This window comes from Tympanuchus pallidicinctus, unplaced genomic scaffold, assembly GCF_026119805.1.
Source record: "Tympanuchus pallidicinctus isolate F22 unplaced genomic scaffold, pur_lepc_1.0 scaffold22, whole genome shotgun sequence".
Taxonomy (NCBI): Eukaryota; Metazoa; Chordata; class Aves; order Galliformes; family Phasianidae; genus Tympanuchus; species Tympanuchus pallidicinctus.
In genome coordinates, this window is record NW_026294739.1 from 31,909,807 (window position 1) to 31,927,281 (window position 17,475).

Below are 17,475 nucleotides of genomic sequence, written 5' to 3' on the forward strand. Positions count from 1 at the left end.
ATTTTCTCATTGGCTTTCATACAGGCCTTCAAACCTGGAGATGTTTGAAGAGTAAGAGTACTGAAAAGAGTACTTGGAGAGTAAGAAACTGAACATTACAGGTTTCAATTCACCAGCATGGACAAAAACCTAACAGACTAAAGATATTATTTAGAGGTCTGCTTCTGCTAAAGCTGACAAGAGTAACAGGTTGAAGATGAGCCATAACATCAAAATACGCCTTTCCAATGCCAGCTGCTGTAATAGGGTATTCATAAGAGCAGGAATTCCTTAAAAGAACTGCCTGCTGAAGAACAGGACAGAGTATTCCTGATTCATTTCATTCCAGAACTGCAATACACATATCTGCATAGATCACTTGCAGTCTGTAATTAATGTTTTATACAGTGAAAAAAGGGATCACTATAAAAATACTGCTCTGTCATTCTTTATCCATACTATGAAAAAGCACAGTTTATTATAACAGGAAATAATACTTTATTATAAAATCTGCATGTAAACAAGTAACAAATTAATTGAATAACAGGTAATGGAAGTGCAAATTAACTTCATAAACTGATATCTGTTCCATATTTAACTATATATATATATATATATAAATATGTTTTCCTTCCATTCTAATGTGGTTCTATTTCCTCCCATCCCACATTTAAATTTAAAAAGATTTATCATTGCTTACTTTATACTAAAAAGAGTGTACGAGCCTGCGTACAAGTTTAAATTTTGCTCTGCAAACGAGGCAAGTCTGTGGTGACACTTATCATCCTTTCTTATCTTTGCATCTCTGGTATCCACAGGACAAGAGGATGTATGCAACATATATACATAGTGAAAATGTGGGCATGTCAAGCCACTTAATTAAAGTTAGTTCATTTACTTGTATATATTGAAACAAACCATTCATCAATGAAGCCAACATTGTAAGGTAACTTCCAGACTTGCTTGTGCACCTTAAGGCAGTAATGAGTCTCAATTGAAAAGTCATTGTTTTATCACCATGAGGGTCATCCATGTACTTCTCAACAGCCAAATGCTTGTTCACCTCCAACATGGCAACATCTGACCTTGCTGGAAGCTTCTAAAGCACAGATAAGTCATGGCAAGACTTAGATTTTGCTTTGAAAGCCATCTTCTTGTTATTCTTTGCCACAATTCTCCCAAGAAATCGCTTTGCCTTTTTGCCTATGCTTTCTCTTCTTTTTGTGTTGGCCATTCTCCTGGCGTTGTCTTCTTTACTGTCTTTGCGAAGTCTGATTTGCCGAACAATACCTTCAAACAGGTCCTTGACATTATGATGAAGAGCAGCTGAGGTCTCAATGAACTTGCAGTCAAACACAACAGCACAGGCCCGTCCCTCTGAATGGAAAGAAAAGAAGGGAGATGAGTGGAGACTGACATTTTCTCTTCATATGTTCTAGCAGGAAAAAAATGGGTTAGCTTAAAAAGAAAGTGTCTTCAACACCAAAGAGCTTTATTACACAGCAATAAATCATATTTGCAGTCCTGGTTTTGTCCCCTTACTTTTCACTCTTTTGTTGTGGTGTGTTCAGAAATCTCACTTGACCAGCAATGCTGACTGTAAGGCAAAAATAGCCCTATAGGTAGACCATTCCACTATCATTTAAGATCTGTAGCTGATTTAAGGGAGGGACTTGATGCATGTTTGCTGTTCAATGGGAGAGACAGTGAGGTACAGAAAGAAGAGCTAGTTGCTGCTTCTTGTGGAAGTTATTGAGCAATCAACACCTCAGCCTTGCTGTAAGAAGTGAGAGTCTTCCACATCAGGCACAGATGAAGCTGATGCAGGTCAAAAGGTCAGGTTGATATATAAATTACAGCAGAGACCATAATGTTGCCAACTAATGGATTTGATTAGGACGGCATTCAAAATAGACAATGCTGTGTCCCCAGTGTTCCAGGGGTAAACATGTAACCCTGGAACATTGCTGCATAGCAAGTTTCCATGTCCACCTCGTGGCCAGTAATGACAAAGCTGCCAGCCTGAGTAAAACAATGTCACTTCTAGGAGAGGTGAACTATGCACTGCCACCAGCCTGCAAAGAATGAGAATCTCCTGATGAACTCCAGTCAATTCCCTGGGCAGGCATTTAACACAAGTATGCCAGAACCAGACAGCAAGAAATGGTTCTTCAGCACCAAGACCACTATTCTTCCCAGGGGAAGGAAAAATAAATTTTAAATACATGAAATCAATACTTGGCAGTTGTTACTGTACTCAGTTGCTGAAATGCACAATGGAACAGAAAATTCTCACTGACCACAGCTGTAGATGACATACAAAAAGCCTGTACGAGCCTAGTGTCTCCACCTCACCTCAAACGTGATGGAATCACTTCTAGAGGACAGGGCTGTACTGTTACTGTGGGATCACCATCAAAGACTGCCTGGCTTCTATGGCGTGGCACTCCTGTCCCTTATGTAGGCTATCAAATCTTGAGACTAGCAACTGTGCAGTAAAACTCCACAGCTTCAGCCTTGTAGCTCTGAAGCTGTGTGCTTCCTGTACTGCAGTTCAGAGCCCAGCTCTACGTATGAGTCTTCCCTCACTGTTTTCCATGGTCCCCAGTGTGAACCAGCTGGCTTGATTTCTCTGGTGTGCCTCCAGTCATACATTTTTCTACATCAAACCGGGACCAGCTCTGTTGATTACGATCCTCTGCTGCCTTTGCTAGTAATAATTTAGACTTTCTTATATAAATGAATAGTTTCTTACCATCGACTGAGACTTCCCGAGACCTGACCAGGTCACTCTTATTGCCCACAAGAATAATAGGAATGTCTTCTGTTTGTCTTGCTCTTCTTAGTTGGATCCTTAGTTCGGAGGCTTTTTCAAAACTAACTTTGTCTGTCACTGAATAGACAATGATGTAAGCATCTCCCATCTTCATGCAGTGGTTCTGGAGCCATTGGCTGTCATCCTAAAACAAAAGGAGGCAAATAGATTTACTGCATTGAAAAAGATATTTGACACTGTCTAGTTAACGATTTAAGTATTGAGAACACCTAAAAGATACTTTTGTTAGCTTTATCTATTTACAAACAGCAAAAGTAAACCAGTCTACAAGAAGTTTTCTTAAAATCTTATTGTTTCTAGAAATAATACCAGGTCTGCACCAATCGGATCATCAGTCTCTCATTTTACACGAATTCCCCAGGGCTGCCAATGTAAGCTTTATTCAAAGCACTGAGGGATTCGCAGCCCAAGCCTAGCCTAGCTTCTGAACTGCTTATCTAGCTACGAGAAATAATTGCAGGGCAGAATAAAGGCAGCATGATTTCCTTTCAATGCTGCGCATCCGACAATAAGTAGCCAGACAGAGCTGTTCCATCGCTACATGTTTTTGGAATAAACCGCCGACTGCTCCATAAAGAAAAAGTATCTTCGAGCTGCAAGTACCTGTTCCCAGATATCGAACACCACGAGAGACGCTTCTTCTCCATCGACCATAATCGATCTGTCGTACGTGTTTCCTGGAGGAAAGACAGTGCTCGTTAAAGCGCCGTCACCCCGTGCCCGGCCGCCCACCGCGCCCGTGCCGCTCCGGACTGGGAGCCTCGCACCGCCCGCGCCCTCACCGGCTTCCTCCGCCTCCGCGCCGTCCTCTACGCCGCCGAAGATGCGGGCCAGGCTGGTCTTGCCGACGCCGTGTTCGCCCAGCAGGATCACCTTGTAGAGGCTGCCGTCCGAGTCGCTGCCCGAGGAGATGACGGAGTCGGAGGAGTCGGAGGCCCAGCTCTCCCGGTGCGCTTCGCCGGGGCTGTACGAGGTGCAGCGCACCAGGCCCGACAGCTCGTCCTGCGGCAGGGCGGCCCGCAGGTCCCGCTCGTCCACCGGCATGCTGCGCCGGTGCAGGTGCTGGTGTGCGGAGAAAGGCATGCTGCCGCGCCGCTTGTCCAGGTAGCGCAGCTTGTCTCCGCGGTTCAGAGTCATGGGGACGCCGGGCTGCGAACGTGGAGGAAAGAAGAGCCGTCAGAGCCCCGCGCTCCGGTCCCGCGCCGCCGAGGAGCGCCGCCGGATCCCGCTCGCCTTACCTCGCCGCTCGGAGGGAGGCCGGGAGGGATTCCCCGCGAATGCCGCTGCCGTCGCCGCCTCCCCTCTATTTATGGCTGTGCCGCCCGGCCCTCCCCGCCGTGACGCGCGCCGCGCGGCTGCCTGCCGGCGCCCGTGGGCTGCCGCGTCCGCCCACGGAGCCTCAGCGCGCGGCGAAGCGGCACGGCGCGGCGGGGGCGGGGAGCCCGGCGCGGGGAGCCCCAGCGAGGGCAGGCCCCCCCTCGCGCCCCCTCCTCCCTAGGAGGAGCCGCCGGTGCCCTCCGCGACGGGAAGGGAGGGGAACCCCGCGTCGGAGGGAACCCCGGCCGTGCCCGGCCCCGCCCGGGCTTTGCTTTCCCGAGGCTGCGCCGAGGGAAAACTGAACACGGGGCTGGCGATGTACGCGGGCAGGTCTCCTCGGCTCGTGGTGCCCTATGCCGTGGCTCAGGAGCCGTATTGTCTACAGTATTGTTAGGAAGAACGTTTGCAAGCGTGCAAAATTGTCATAGCTTCGTGTTTGGATTACTTAAATGTTCAGGAGAGGGTGAGGGGAGAAGCCCCCGTGCTAGATGCTGTGACGGCACGATACAAACGCTTGCTGCGTGCCGCGTTAACGGTTTCAGAAGCTGATTTAAAACATAAAGGTCAAATTCTTCCCTCGATTTCACCTGAGCAGCAAAAGTGAGGCTGTGAAGGTTTTATCTTAAGTAGCACAGTCATTACCGTGTGATCAAGTGAGGAAAGGGCCGAGCAGATAGCTACGCTGGCGTGCTGAATGGCTCACCGCAGCACCGTGCACACAGTTTATTGTTTTCTTAGCAACCGCGACGCGGTGGACATCTTACAGCCAAAATAGCCCTGGCTCCAGCTCCCAGAAGATTACAGCCTGGTCAGTGCGGGAAAATCCCTGTGACTTGGTGTAGGGACCGTTGCCATCAGATTAGTGAATGCTTAAGGTAATAAACCAGCTGCTGAAATAAGGTTAAAGAAGGCAAGGAGATAGGGAGCTGATGGAAAGTAATAAATGGACGTAGAAATCAGGTAAAGGAAAGAAGGTCTCTGGGCTGAGCTGAGCAGTTGCATGGAAAGTAAAATACTACACAGCAACTGAGAAACATCTTTTCCTTATAATGTCCACTTTGTGAGGCTACTCAACTGCGACAAGAGAAACACATAACTGCTCTAAAGGGTCTGGCTCCAGGAAATAGATGTTTTTTTTCCTATGAAAGCGAGTGAATGTTTTCTTATTTTCAGGAGCTAATTATAACTCCAGTCCATGCTCTTGGGATGGCTTTGACCCCTTTGCCCTGATAACTGCAGTTTAAAGTGTGAATGTGGCAGTTGAAGATCACGGAGTGCTTGCAGCGCTCTCAGCCTGTCCCTCAGAACAGCACCGAAATAGCCGCGTCAGTTCCAATCGTCGGTCTGGTTGTTAGAAGTGGTGAGTGCTTCAGTGAAATGAACAGAACACATTGCCGTGGTTTACATTTTAAATCATATTTAAACAAATTAGCAATAGCATTTGAAATGCATGTTGGTTACTTAATGTGGATAATCTGAAATCTAGCAAACCGCATCAATTAATCTGTGTTTTTACGCAGCCAAGTGGGCAAATATACTTCCAGAAATGTTTTTTCTTCAGTTAACTTTTAAAAAATTGAATATTTCTGCCAAAAATTCTCACCTGAAAATACTGAGTGGTTTTATGAATTTTTTGGACCAGTCCGTCCTGCTGGCTTCACTGTGTGTCAGGGCCAAATTTTAAAAGCTGGAATATAAAGTGGGGATATTTTATTTCTTTTCTGTGTGTAAGAAGGAAAATCTGGGGGGCATCAGAACTAAAGATACTGTGCTGCTTCTGTGGCATGTGTAGCATTACTGATCGAAACCTAGCTAAGAAACGAGAGCCATTTTTTATTCCAACTCTTTTGATGAATATCGTGAATGTTTTAATGATGTAAATGCAAGATAGAGCCCTCACAACCAAAACTAAAAATAAAACCAACAAAACAACAAAAAGAACAAGAAAGGCATATGAAAATGCTAAATAAAGACTTTAAAAGAACAGCATTTCAGCAGGAAGAGAGTCTGAAAATAGAAAATACCTTACAAAAGTTCAGGACCACGTGGCAAATGTTTTGTTTTGTGCCAGCAGCCAGGTACAAGGAATGAATTAATGGTTACAGAATACCATCACAGTTACAGGATACTACTGGGATCTGGCACTGGGTTCTGTGAATCATCCTTCAGCAGAAAGTGAGATGGCCTTGGATTAGGTCCCTGAGGCTTCACTTATTCCTAGAGGGATGACTGCAAGTCATCTGGAGGAGTGCGGTGCCAAGGCGGTTAGGGCTGTTCTCACTGCGTAGAACCAGAGAGGGAGGGATCACAGGGGTCACGTAGCTGCTTTATCTCCCTTGATCCTAATAGATCCAGCTATTTTGTGAAGTTGGAAGGAATTAACAGATAATTCAGGTTCATCACTTGAGACATGTAACATGCTCCTTCACACAGCATGTAATTCTGTTTGTTATTCGCTATTGCTATGTACGTATATTCCTGCACACGGTACTGCAGCACGTAATGATTTTGGTGGGATGCATCTGAGACCACACAGACCCAAGATGCTGATTTAAATTTCTTTGGTGGACTTTCAGACCCTCTCCTTTATCACTTGCCCTCCATTTCCACTAACACAAGATTCTACTTCTAACAAATAGTATCTAATTTATTTTTATGTAAAAGAAATCCTAAAGTCTTGTTTTTCTATTTTTATTTTCCACTGAACTAGCTGCTACTGGCCTAAGATTTGCTTTAATTAAAGAGTGCTTCTGTCACATACTGTACTTCATATTTTTAGTAAGCCTAGTGTTCATTATATATTGAAATGGAAACAGGAAATTTTACATAGAGCCAGGCCTGGAGTCTATCAGTGCTGAAGGTGAAGGTCTGCTCCAGCCTGCATGGTAGATTGGAAGTACTCCGAATTGAGGTTATCACTGTAGCAGTGCTACCATCTGTGGTTCATGAGTCCCAGGTGGCTCTTGAGCCCTTCAGTGTTTATTCCCTGCAGCCACTTCATAGCGAGCAGCAGAGCTGCAGTCAAGGACCACTGTCTATCCACGTCCTCAGTGTGTGAGGAGGGAATAAGTTTCAATGAAAGCAACAACCAAATTCTGCTGAGGCCAGAAGCACTGGGTTATCCTTGGTGCCAGGCACCCAGTTTAATTCCATTCTAACTACCAGAGTGTTGTGGGATCCTGGAGGAACCACTGGGGTCTCTGATTTTTGAATCAATCCAAAATATTCACTTTGTATGTACGCTCTCTAAAAACAGATAACATTTTGCTTCGTTTAGTTTCCCTTCATCCTTGTACAATTTTCATTTTTATTATTTCAATTGCCCTTTATTTAAGGTGCCTTTTCTTGTTTACTGTTGTTAACTGTCCAGTCTCTTTGTATCCCTCTCCCACGCCTCTCCTCTTTCCTTTCTCCTCATTCTTTCTTCTTCTTCCTTTCCTTTTTTTCCCCATTGATTCTGTAGCTTTTGAGAAGCATTTTTGACTGCACCCCCTGCAAAGTCGTGCTTGTCATTTAGACAAAATGCACTCTGCATCTAGCATAGCAAAAAGAAACACCAAGTGCAAGCTTTATTATCACAGTAACAAATAACTAGAACTATAGGATCAAACTGCATGTTTTACATCTTCCATATGATGAAAAGTACTGAGGCCAAGAGAGTGCACTAAAAACGCACACTAAAAATGCTTTCCATTCAGATTTTCAGGTGGAAAAGCAGAATTTTGGAGGAAGAATAAACTGTGATTCTACCTCATCAGTGTTTATTCAAGGTTAAATGCCATGTTATAAACTGCATTTATAATTTTTACATCAAATGATTATTTCCACTGAATTCTAGTTTTTGTTTTAGTTGTTGTCTTACATTGGAATAGTTTCCCACTTGTTATAAATAATAGAAGTATTCTGAAAAGCCCGAAGACCGGATAAGCAGAGTGAGGCTTGGGAAAGTATTGTTCTCAGTTTGGCTCTTTGCTGGAAGCTGTGTGTTTCTCTTCTTCTTACTTTTCAAGTCATCTGCACTGCCTCAAGTCTAATTAATCAGCCATTATGTGGGTGAAGTTATTTCTACACAAACTGCAGAGATATCCACAAAGGTCTGTTCTTGCCAAGTTACAGGAAGCATTACTCCTGCAGAAGCCTGAGTCTGGCTACCTCCCAAATACCTAGATTAAAAAAGAAATAGCAGCTGTTATTATTATTTTAATTACAGAACTGAGAGACTTAGGCCAGTGGGAGAAGAGACAGAAGCAGTGGTAGGAAATGTGGTTTGCATTACTTTTTTAACATAAGCAAGATAAAAACAGCTACAGGGAAATGAAGAAAATACTTTTTCTTTATACTACTCTTTGTACAATAGTGCACACATGGCCTAATTTTTTTTTCTCTGCACATCCCTGTGATTTTACACACACTAATATTGTGTGCTGAACAGATACACACAAGTGGCTGTTTGTGTGTTGTACGAACGTAAGTATTAGGCCTTTCATGTAGCATATGGTATATTGCATTACCTTGCCGTTAATCTGCAGTGGTGCAAAAGTAGACTGCAGTTTGAACTGTACAAATGGTTGTATCAACAGTGGAGCTTTCAGTCTTAGCGTTGATTCCTTTGTCTGCAAGCCCAATGAATGCTGCATCTGTACTGAACCTGCATTTACACATTCCCAAAGCAGGGCCTTCCCTTCGGCCAAGGAGCCGTGCTTATTCTCATAATTTCTCTTGCATTTAACACAGCTGATGTCTTTTGCTGGGTAGAGGTAGCCATGTGCTGGGGCTGCAACAGTGAGATGTGAGAAATGCAAGCTTTGGAGTCAGTGGAAAACAGCATAGTGTAGAGAAAGTAAAATTAGAGAGTAAAATTAATCCCAGCTTGGTTCCTGTAGCAGAAATGCTGAGTCACAGCCTGAAGCAGTGACTGAGCACCTGGTGGGAAGGCAGAGCCAACCCAGGGGAGCTCCGTGCATGCAGTGCACCTGAGCGACTGGAAGGGATGGAGCCAGGATGCAGCCCTTCCCAGCCCTCATAGAAGAGTTGGCAGTGGGGGTGAGGGTTTCTTGCTGGAGATCCCTGCCTGAGGCCTTCTGAAGGTAAGCAGATTCTTTCCTTTGTTTTCTGTGCCCGCTGCTGAGGAAGTCCTCACTTGCTGCAGCCCAGGACCTTGCTGCTCTGCTGCTATTGCTGAGCTTTCTGTCCTGTTACAGTTCCTTTCACAGTTACTTAGTTTCCTTCCAGCTCCAGACCAGAAATTCTAAAGCTTGCCCATCAGTGCTACAAAAAAATATGGTATTGTTTGTATTTTTAAATGTAGAAGCATAGAATGGATGAACTTTAAATCTGTTCCTTTTGAAGTAAATACCTCTGTCTTTCTTAAATGAAAGAGTGTAAAAAATAACTTGGGATAGGACTGATTGGAAACGTGCTTTGTGTCCCGGCTGTCCTGAATTTCTCACTGCTTTGAGTAATCTCAAAAGCTTCCAGTACTGTTTAATCCTCATGACAGCTGAGCCAGGTGAATCACCCGTCTGAAAAAAAAAGTTGCACAAGTGTTGTATCTAATTTCATTTTTCCCTATACAGTTCATAGCCACTTTTTGACAAAGTGCACCACAGTACCAAGAAATTACCCTGTTACAATATACTGGGGAAGAGATGGGCCGTCCGTCCCTGGCTGTAATGCTAAATATCTTGTTACAATTCCTGTGGGATGTATACTCTTCAGTGTGGATTTCAGAGACCCCTTTCACAAAATACCTAGAAGTCTGATGCTGTGAAAAAGCTTCTGAATTTACACATTGCAACAGAAGCTGGTTTAAAGAGCGTGCAAAGTAAATGGCTGGTTGTCCTACTGAGAGGTACATAGTGGTAAGGAAGCAATTTGCAATGTAAGATTTATCATTTACCAGCAGTAGCTCTTGGCAAGGGGAATGAATCTATTTACAATAACAAATTAAAGGAGTTGTACTGGGTCAGACTCAACTTACATCCAGTTTCCAGCAGTCAGCAGCTGATATCTGAAGAACTGGCAGTAAGGACATGATAAGCAGTTAAAACTGCACCCGTATGCCTGCCATGTATTCCCACTGCTCAGAGGCTGCTGATGCATTTTTTTTTTTTCTATATGTTTTTCTAATTGCTTTTAAGCCGTGTAGAATTTTTATAACCTGCAACACCCCCCTGTTACTGTATTGTAAAGCAAGAGTGTAATTTTTTTCTGCATACGCATAATGATTTTATATTTTCCTTCAGAAATTGCCTCTCAGTTGAGACATCTCATGTATTCAGTCACTCGTGTAAACCTTTTGCTTAATTACTCTTCTCTGAATATTTCCTACTTCCAATACATCTTTTTAGAAGTGAGGGGACCAGAAATGCAGATTATTCAAATTGCAGGTCACTGTGGATTTATGAGTTGGGAAGAGATACTTTCTAATTTTGTTTAGACCTGAAAATTCCTAGCATCTACTTACTCTTTTTCAATTAAGCATTAAGTAACATTTTCACAGACCTACTGTAGTTCTCTTTTGTTGAGGAACTAATATTTAATAGCCAGGAAATTGGGTAGAAAACAGCCTAAAGCTGCCCATGGCAACCCACAGAACCCATTTATTCAATATGCCCGCAGAACAAGGTCTTCAAAAGTTGCTTGTTGGCAGGCATCTTCCCCTTAGTACTGCAGAAAAGTCACAGAAACTTGTAGAAGGAAAAGCATATTTGTAAGGGAAAACTTTTCTACAGCAAGAGATTACAGTGAGGGTGCCATGATCATGGCAGACTGCATCAGGGAATGAAGCATTAGTTACGTTCAGTACACTACAGAGGTATCAAGAAGACTTGGGGATATGGAGGCTTAAAATCTGGACTATATCTAAGTAATGAATAATCCCAAATAAAATCACTGTATTACAGATGCTTCCATGGATGTGGCTTCCATGGCAAAGAAAAGTGTCCTTGCAATGAAAATCCCGAAGTAGGAGCAGGCCTGTGGTCCTCTCTGGAAATAAACAACACACTTGCCATGCTGAGTCATGTAGATCTGTCACCAAAGAAAAGAGGTAAGGCAGAAATTTATAATGTTAGTGACAATGTGAAGTGAAACTTTAACTGTGCTGCCCTCTTCTGTGTATAAGATCAGGAAAAGGACATGAATTTTTAAATCTATATTTTCTTACACAGAAATATAGTTTTGTGTCTGAATGTGCATTTTATAATGCTTAGAGTAGCTGCATCTTGTATGAGGCTTCTGGTAGGGACTGATGGTGACCAGTCGTAAAACACAGCTGCCCTTTTGCTTTAGGTAATGAAACCTGGTCTTGTTTACCATGTGGGGATAACTCAGTTTCTTTTTCACTTCAATGTGGAAAAAGCTTGAAGCCAAGGAAAAAAACTCTCACTCCTGGAGAAGACTTATGAATTTGAATTAGAAAGGCTTTACGCTTCTTTGTAACCTGGTGCAGAATGTATGGTTGTCTTCTCCTGTGGTGAGTGATCTCATAGAATCATTAATGTAAAATGTGTAGGAATTTCCATGTGAAAGATTCTATCATCTGTTCCAGGAGAAACCCAGAATTTGTATGGCTGGAATGCACTTCGGTATAACAACAGTAAAAGGCATTCTTTTAAGTGTCTCATTTTCTGCTTTGCCTCTGCTGCTATTTAGGATAATCCTATGAAGACCTCCAACAGGCTTATTGTAAAGATAAACTAGAATTGTATGGACTTTGTTATTCTCACTTGTCAAAATTCTTTCTAGTCTTACTCTTGGGAAAAACAGTAATAATAATAAATTTCATTGTATGTCATTTTCTCTCCAAAGGTGTAAAATGATCAGCCCTAACGAGAGTAAGTGAAATCAAAACTCCAGTGCTAAAATTCATTCAGTCCTGGCTAGTCCCGTATCAACCTATATCTAACTAAACCCAAATTGTTTTCAGTGAAGCAGATAAGATGAATGAAGAAAACCAATTTCTTACTACTCTCAGATGAACACCGTGGTAGCACAGCCAGTGAATACCATGTACTGGAATCTTTGGAGAGGCAGCAGCAAGCTGTCTTGCTGGTCATGCTGGGAAAATGCCTGAGAATTATTGCTTATGCCCTCAATCTCAGTCTCATGCCTGGAGGCAGAGTTCCCTGTTAGAGTTGTCTTCGACAGACATATTACAATAAAAATCTTTGGGCCTTAGGCATTTTAACAGGCCGGTCTTAATTTTCCAAATAATCAAAGCTACCTATATTCAAAGAAGAACTTGGTGATCAACCCTTTGCTAATGAAATTCAGCAGTCTCTGCCTTTCATGGCATTTTTCCTGTTTCACAGTTTTGGAAATGAGTGCAGAATCAGGCCTTGACAGCCTTTTCCCTTCTCCAAGCTTACTCATAGCAGTAATTAGCATTAACCAAGCAATTGGCTCCTTGGCATCAGAGGTTTCACGTCAAAAGCAGCAAGTCTGTGATTTCACTGCCTGCTCACTCATCCAAGGCTATGAGGTGGAAATGATCTTTATTCAACAATTAATTAAAAAAACAAAAACAAAAAAAACCCACCATGATGAGTATAGTAAACAGCATTTCTTCAAAGGCTCTTCACATTCACTCTACCCTCTGCATAATCCTTCTTTCATAATCTTTACCAAAGAAAGGGCTATATATTTGCATTACTCCCCTGCTCAAGCACATCAGCACCACCAGAATAATTTAGATGAACTACAGCCTTCTAAGGTAACAGCAGCATGTAGCTAGGCAACCAAAAAGAATATAGTATTTTTCAGGAAGGAGGGCTTTCCTAGATGATCTCATACGGATGCAGTGCTCTTTCCCTTATAAGAAGAAAACTGCTCATTGGAAAAATGAGTCTATCATCCTGTCATCATCAAGTCATATCGATATATAGGCTTCTGTTGATGAACTGGCAAAGAAAATAACGATGCATTGTATGCTGTATCTATTTATTTCTCTATATTTGTTAAATATTTGTAATTTCATTTATGAAGGCTAAAAAACTGAAATGATTTTATGGCAGATTTCATTAACCACAATCCTAATTAGAATTGAATGCTTCAATAATTACTAAGTCAGCTGAAATAAATTGTGTGTCACTTCAGTAGGAATTGTCAGCACTGAAAAGGAGATTTTGCTAGTGGAGGAGGCACCTGGTTATGTGTCCTGTCTATGTAGTGACAGAATGGTTGTGAGTGGTGCACACTGGTTTTATGAGTCTGAAGGGGTTCAGGTAAGGGAAAATAAAAAAAATTGATCAGGACTAACAGGGGCAGCACAGGCACTATTTGCCTTCGTACCCCAAGCAGACAGGCAGGACGAGCACCTCCCCATCTGACAGACGCAGTCACCTTCTGCTGGGTGAGGACAAAGTGGGAACTCTGGATAAAGACGTTTGCCCGATACTCAGTAGCGCTTGTGCTGGTAGGATCGCAGGACAGCCGCTGACCCCCGTGAAATCATAGCACCATCTGCTGGGGTAATGCACACCGCGCATCGTTACAACCCGTGATCACATCTGAAGCTGTAAGCTGGTATTACTTTCAGCCATCCCATTTCTCTGTGTATCCTTTTCTGCATCACGCTGAGAATTTGTCTGTACCTTAACTTTATTTGGCTTGCAGAGCTGCCAGACCTTGTTTCACAGTCTGAGTGCAGCGATGCAGTCTGTGGCTGGGCCACATCTCACACAGCAGTGCCAGGAGACCCAGCCAGGAAAACATCTTCCGTGCAGCAGGGCAGTGCCTCTCCAGTTGTCCCTGTTTGTGGCAGCACAGGATCTGTGCATTGCTGCTTCTGTGGTACAGACCTGAATGCAGCTGATCAGACATTACATCAGTCTTGGCAGCTTTCACACATGTACTTCCTCTCTTTGGCATGTTACTGTATTTGTATATTCCAGAGTCTGTTCTGTGGGATTGTTTCCATTCTCTCTAACTTGACCGAGCCACAATTCATACTGTGTTGTCTTTTTCATCTTATCTTTCTTTGTGCTGAAACAGGAGTTGTTCCATTAGGCATGCAAAAAAAAAAAACCAACAACAAAAAAAACACCCCAATATGTTTGCAGTCAGTAAAAGGCCGAAGCAGCTTTGAAGAGGATGAAGACCACAATATTCATAACAAAGTCCCTGCAGTTTTAAAGGTTCAATAGAACATATTGCGAGCATTGAACTTGTATGATACATAGCTGATGTGTACAGATTAAAGCTAATACAATGTTTACTTTTCATTTGTAAAATTAAACAACTCAAATTTTTGCTAGGAATGGCCCAATATTCTTGTTACTAACAATAACAACTATACAAATATGACGAGGCTTCATCGCTTATATGCTTATAAAACAGGAGGGGAAAAAAAAAAGTCTGTTGGCATTAACCAATTTTTTCATGCAAGCATTGCAAACTACAGGGTTGATTTATTTGTTACTTTGCAGAAGTGACGAAAACAAATACCGCTGCTTAGGCACCTTCACAATCCTCAGACAGATCATGTGCCAGCTCTTCCATGAGCAAAATATAGAGAACTGAAGCTGCTGGGCATCCTGGTGTTAAGCAAACTGCTGACATTGTACTGAGGTTATTTTGGTCAAAATCATGTGAGAGGCATCTGATGGGGACTCAGATGAGATTAATTGGGTAGATTAAAGAAAAAAAAAAGCTACAATAAAACATCATCCCAAGAAAAATCAAAATGGAGAGAACCACATACAGACAAGAGAGCTTGGCAATCCTGGAAGACTTGCTGGTCTCTGAGGTTTTCCTGCTAGGCTGTGTAGGCACGACTGCTGTCCACACTCACTGGCTGTTGTGCTCATGATTTTGGAAAGGAGTGCATCTCCGTTGGTCAAATTAAAGCATTAATTCTACATAGGTAATTGTTGTTGTCTCTTCTCTCTTGTTGCTTTTTGTGGGGAATGGACTTGGACTTAATGACAGTGAGACAACAAAGACTTTCCTGTTTCCTGCTGCAATGTGAGGGAACTATGGGATGGATTGTGTAATGACCCAGAAAGACAGGGCGGAGGGAAAACAAATCCAGGGTAGCACAGTGAGGTGTAGTATGGCCCTGCTATTTTCTTCTCTTTTTCTTATGCCTTCCCAAAACTCTAAGATAGCAGCTGCTCTCCACTGCCATGTTACATTTATTCCACTGACTTGATGGAAATTAACTTTTGTCCTGCTCTCTCCTTCTAGCCCTGAGTGAGAGCTGAACTAATGGCAGGATTCAGAGACTTGTGAAGAGCACAGCCTTGTCAACTGAAACTTGTGTGTGCTGCAACAACTCGTGAAAAGCACTGAAATCGAAGAAGCTACTTGCAAATTATGCTGCTGCTCTGATGCATTTGTACATCAAGGTGGGATAGCAGGGTCTCCAACGGTTCAACCAACCAGGATGTCCTTATGACTACAGACAGTGCTGTTCCTCTCGCCACAAAGTTAAGCGATGGAGGTAACCTGCCACAGGATGCAAAAGCTCCTTACAGGTAAAACATAAAAGAAATGTATGAACAGATGTTAAGAAATACGTAGAAAGTTTATAGAACTCAGTAGCATATATTCTGCAACTACTGAAACACTGAACAAAACGAGGGCTCTTTGCTTCTTGTGTTTTGTGAAAATGTTATTTTCAGCATTTTCCTGAATGAAAAAAAAGTCATATGTTTTCCATTAAACATTGCTGGTAAATGGTTGTGAAATATACCAGCAGATTTAAACACTCCAGTCATAGCTTCAATTTCCTTTCTTTTTCCTCCTCTTTTTTGGTATTTTCCATAGAAACATTTGAAAGATTTTGCTATATTAATTTTGTTTTAAGGAAAAAACTTGTGTGCTTGCTCAGTCTGTATTTATGCCAAACAGTGCATTTCATGAGGGGGGAAGAGTGGTACAGCTATCTGCTTGACAGGCTAGAGGGAAATGTTTTTAACAACTATAAAAACAACTACTGTAAAGCATGTTATAAATCAGTGCTCCCAAGGGAGATTCTTATCAAAGCACTTAGTTGTTACAAACCCATCAATCTTAAGTACAGTTGGAAAACTAAAATAACTTCTTTTTTAATTAACTGTTGCCAACGTGTAGCACACATCACTCCATGCAAGGAAACACAAGAAATATTGTCCACTGAAATGCCAAGCTCTTCTTGTCACTTCTTCCAGGAAGAGATCAGTAACATTTCTGGATACGAAACTGCTGAGCTGCTTTGTAGCCACCGATAGTGAATTTGGGAGTTTGAGTCTTCAGAAGTTGCAGATACTGGGCAGCAATGACAGCACGAGAGTAGCTAGAAAGAAGTCTGTTTCCTCCCAGGAAGTAGATGTATGCGTGCAGGCCCAAGCATGTGCAGAGCAGCAGAGCCTGAGCCACACAAACTGTGTTGGTCTGCTGGCTCAAACACAAGGCAGGTTACTCCAGCATGCAACACAGCCAGCGACCCTAGAGAGGTTTTGTCACAGTGTTTGTAGATTAAGAGGAATTAACGCCATTCAGTCCTCCTGGAGGACTCTTCTCAGAGCCTAGGAGTGTGAAACAGATGTCTGCTTCTGGCATTTTTCCTGGACTTGAATGCGACTGTATTCCATGCAGCTGCTCTAAAGAGCCATATTTTAATGAAATGTGTCCTATTACAAAGCACTGGAGAGGCTAATGTTAGGGGGCTTTTTTGAGGGGGGAGGAAATGGGGAAAGAGCAGTCTGTGAAGAAATACTTGTAACAAATTAATGTTTTCTTCTCCCACTTACTCTTCGTACATCAGGCCATAGATAGGGATCATTAAAGCTGGAAGATTTTTGCTGAAAGAGGCAGAACATCAGCATTCAGAAAGCACTCAAGCTGAGGGAGCCCCATACAGAAGGAACTGCGATCTTCAGCCCAGTAACAACGGTTTGTCCCTTCTGTTGTTTCTCTCACCTAATTAATGTAACATCCACATCATTTAAAGAAACATACCAGATCCAAAGGTATGGAATTAACCATTCTTAAGTAGCAGGAGTCAGACCTTTTGTTTGACACTGTAATAAAGTCCCTTTACTGAAAAGTCACCTCTGAAATATGTACTATGAACAACCTAACCACATACTGTTGCTTCTCTGAAAAAGTAAGCAGTGCAAAGTGCACCCATAGGATTACTGCGTAACATGGCTTGTAAGACAAGTGCTAACATCCAATAAATTATTTGTTACTATTATTATGTAGTGGTGAATGCTAAGAAGCAGATAAAATAAAGTATAATTTACTAATTCCTTCTCTGTTTCATACATAGGTTAAAGCACATCAAACATCTGTTTGCAGCCTACTCATCTTTCTATTACCCCCCATATTTGCATTCCTGTCTTCCACAAAATCTG

General features: G+C 42.5%; 1 protein-coding gene and 1 long non-coding RNA gene across 3 annotated transcripts; one reads left to right on the forward strand and one right to left on the reverse strand.

The window, feature by feature from the left end:
* Window positions 1-453: 453 nt before the first annotated feature.
* On the reverse strand, window positions 454-4,176 carry RRAD (RRAD, Ras related glycolysis inhibitor and calcium channel regulator). 2 transcript variants are annotated; one of them, XM_052686438.1, is made up of 5 exons: window positions 4,054-4,176; window positions 3,598-3,964; window positions 3,419-3,492; window positions 2,735-2,939; window positions 454-1,356 (listed from the first exon to the last, which is right to left on the reverse strand). In XM_052686438.1, the coding sequence occupies exons 2-5, from the start codon at window positions 3,950-3,952 to the stop codon at window positions 1,079-1,081; spliced, it is 912 nt and encodes a 303-aa protein (XP_052542398.1). In that variant the 5' UTR covers window positions 3,953-3,964; window positions 4,054-4,176; the 3' UTR covers window positions 454-1,078. The 2 variants fall into 2 exon arrangements, with proteins under 2 accessions (XP_052542398.1, XP_052542397.1); XM_052686437.1 differs by lacking the exon at window positions 4,054-4,176 and having other exon boundaries at window positions 3,598-4,005.
* Window positions 4,177-4,371: 195 nt separating this feature from the next.
* Window positions 4,372-17,008, forward strand: LOC128082329 (uncharacterized). The gene is made up of 5 exons (XR_008207611.1): window positions 4,372-5,492; window positions 9,709-9,983; window positions 11,038-11,183; window positions 15,323-15,612; window positions 16,884-17,008. It is a non-coding gene; the product is annotated as an uncharacterized LOC128082329 (long non-coding RNA).
* Window positions 17,009-17,475: the final 467 nt, after the last annotated feature.

Excerpts from the sequence above, each read along its gene's own strand:
- RRAD (XM_052686438.1), bottom strand. The coding sequence starts at position 3,952 with ATGACTCTGAACCGCGGAGACAAGCTGCGCTACCTGGACAAGCGGCGC. Across the intron at positions 2,940-3,418 it reads TGTTCGATATCTGGGAACAG|GATGACAGCCAATGGCTCCA; the intron begins GTACTTGCAGCT and ends CTTTTGTTTTAG. Across the intron at positions 1,357-2,734 it reads TCGGGAAGTCTCAGTCGATG|AGGGACGGGCCTGTGCTGTT; the intron begins GTAAGAAACTAT and ends CTTTCCATTCAG.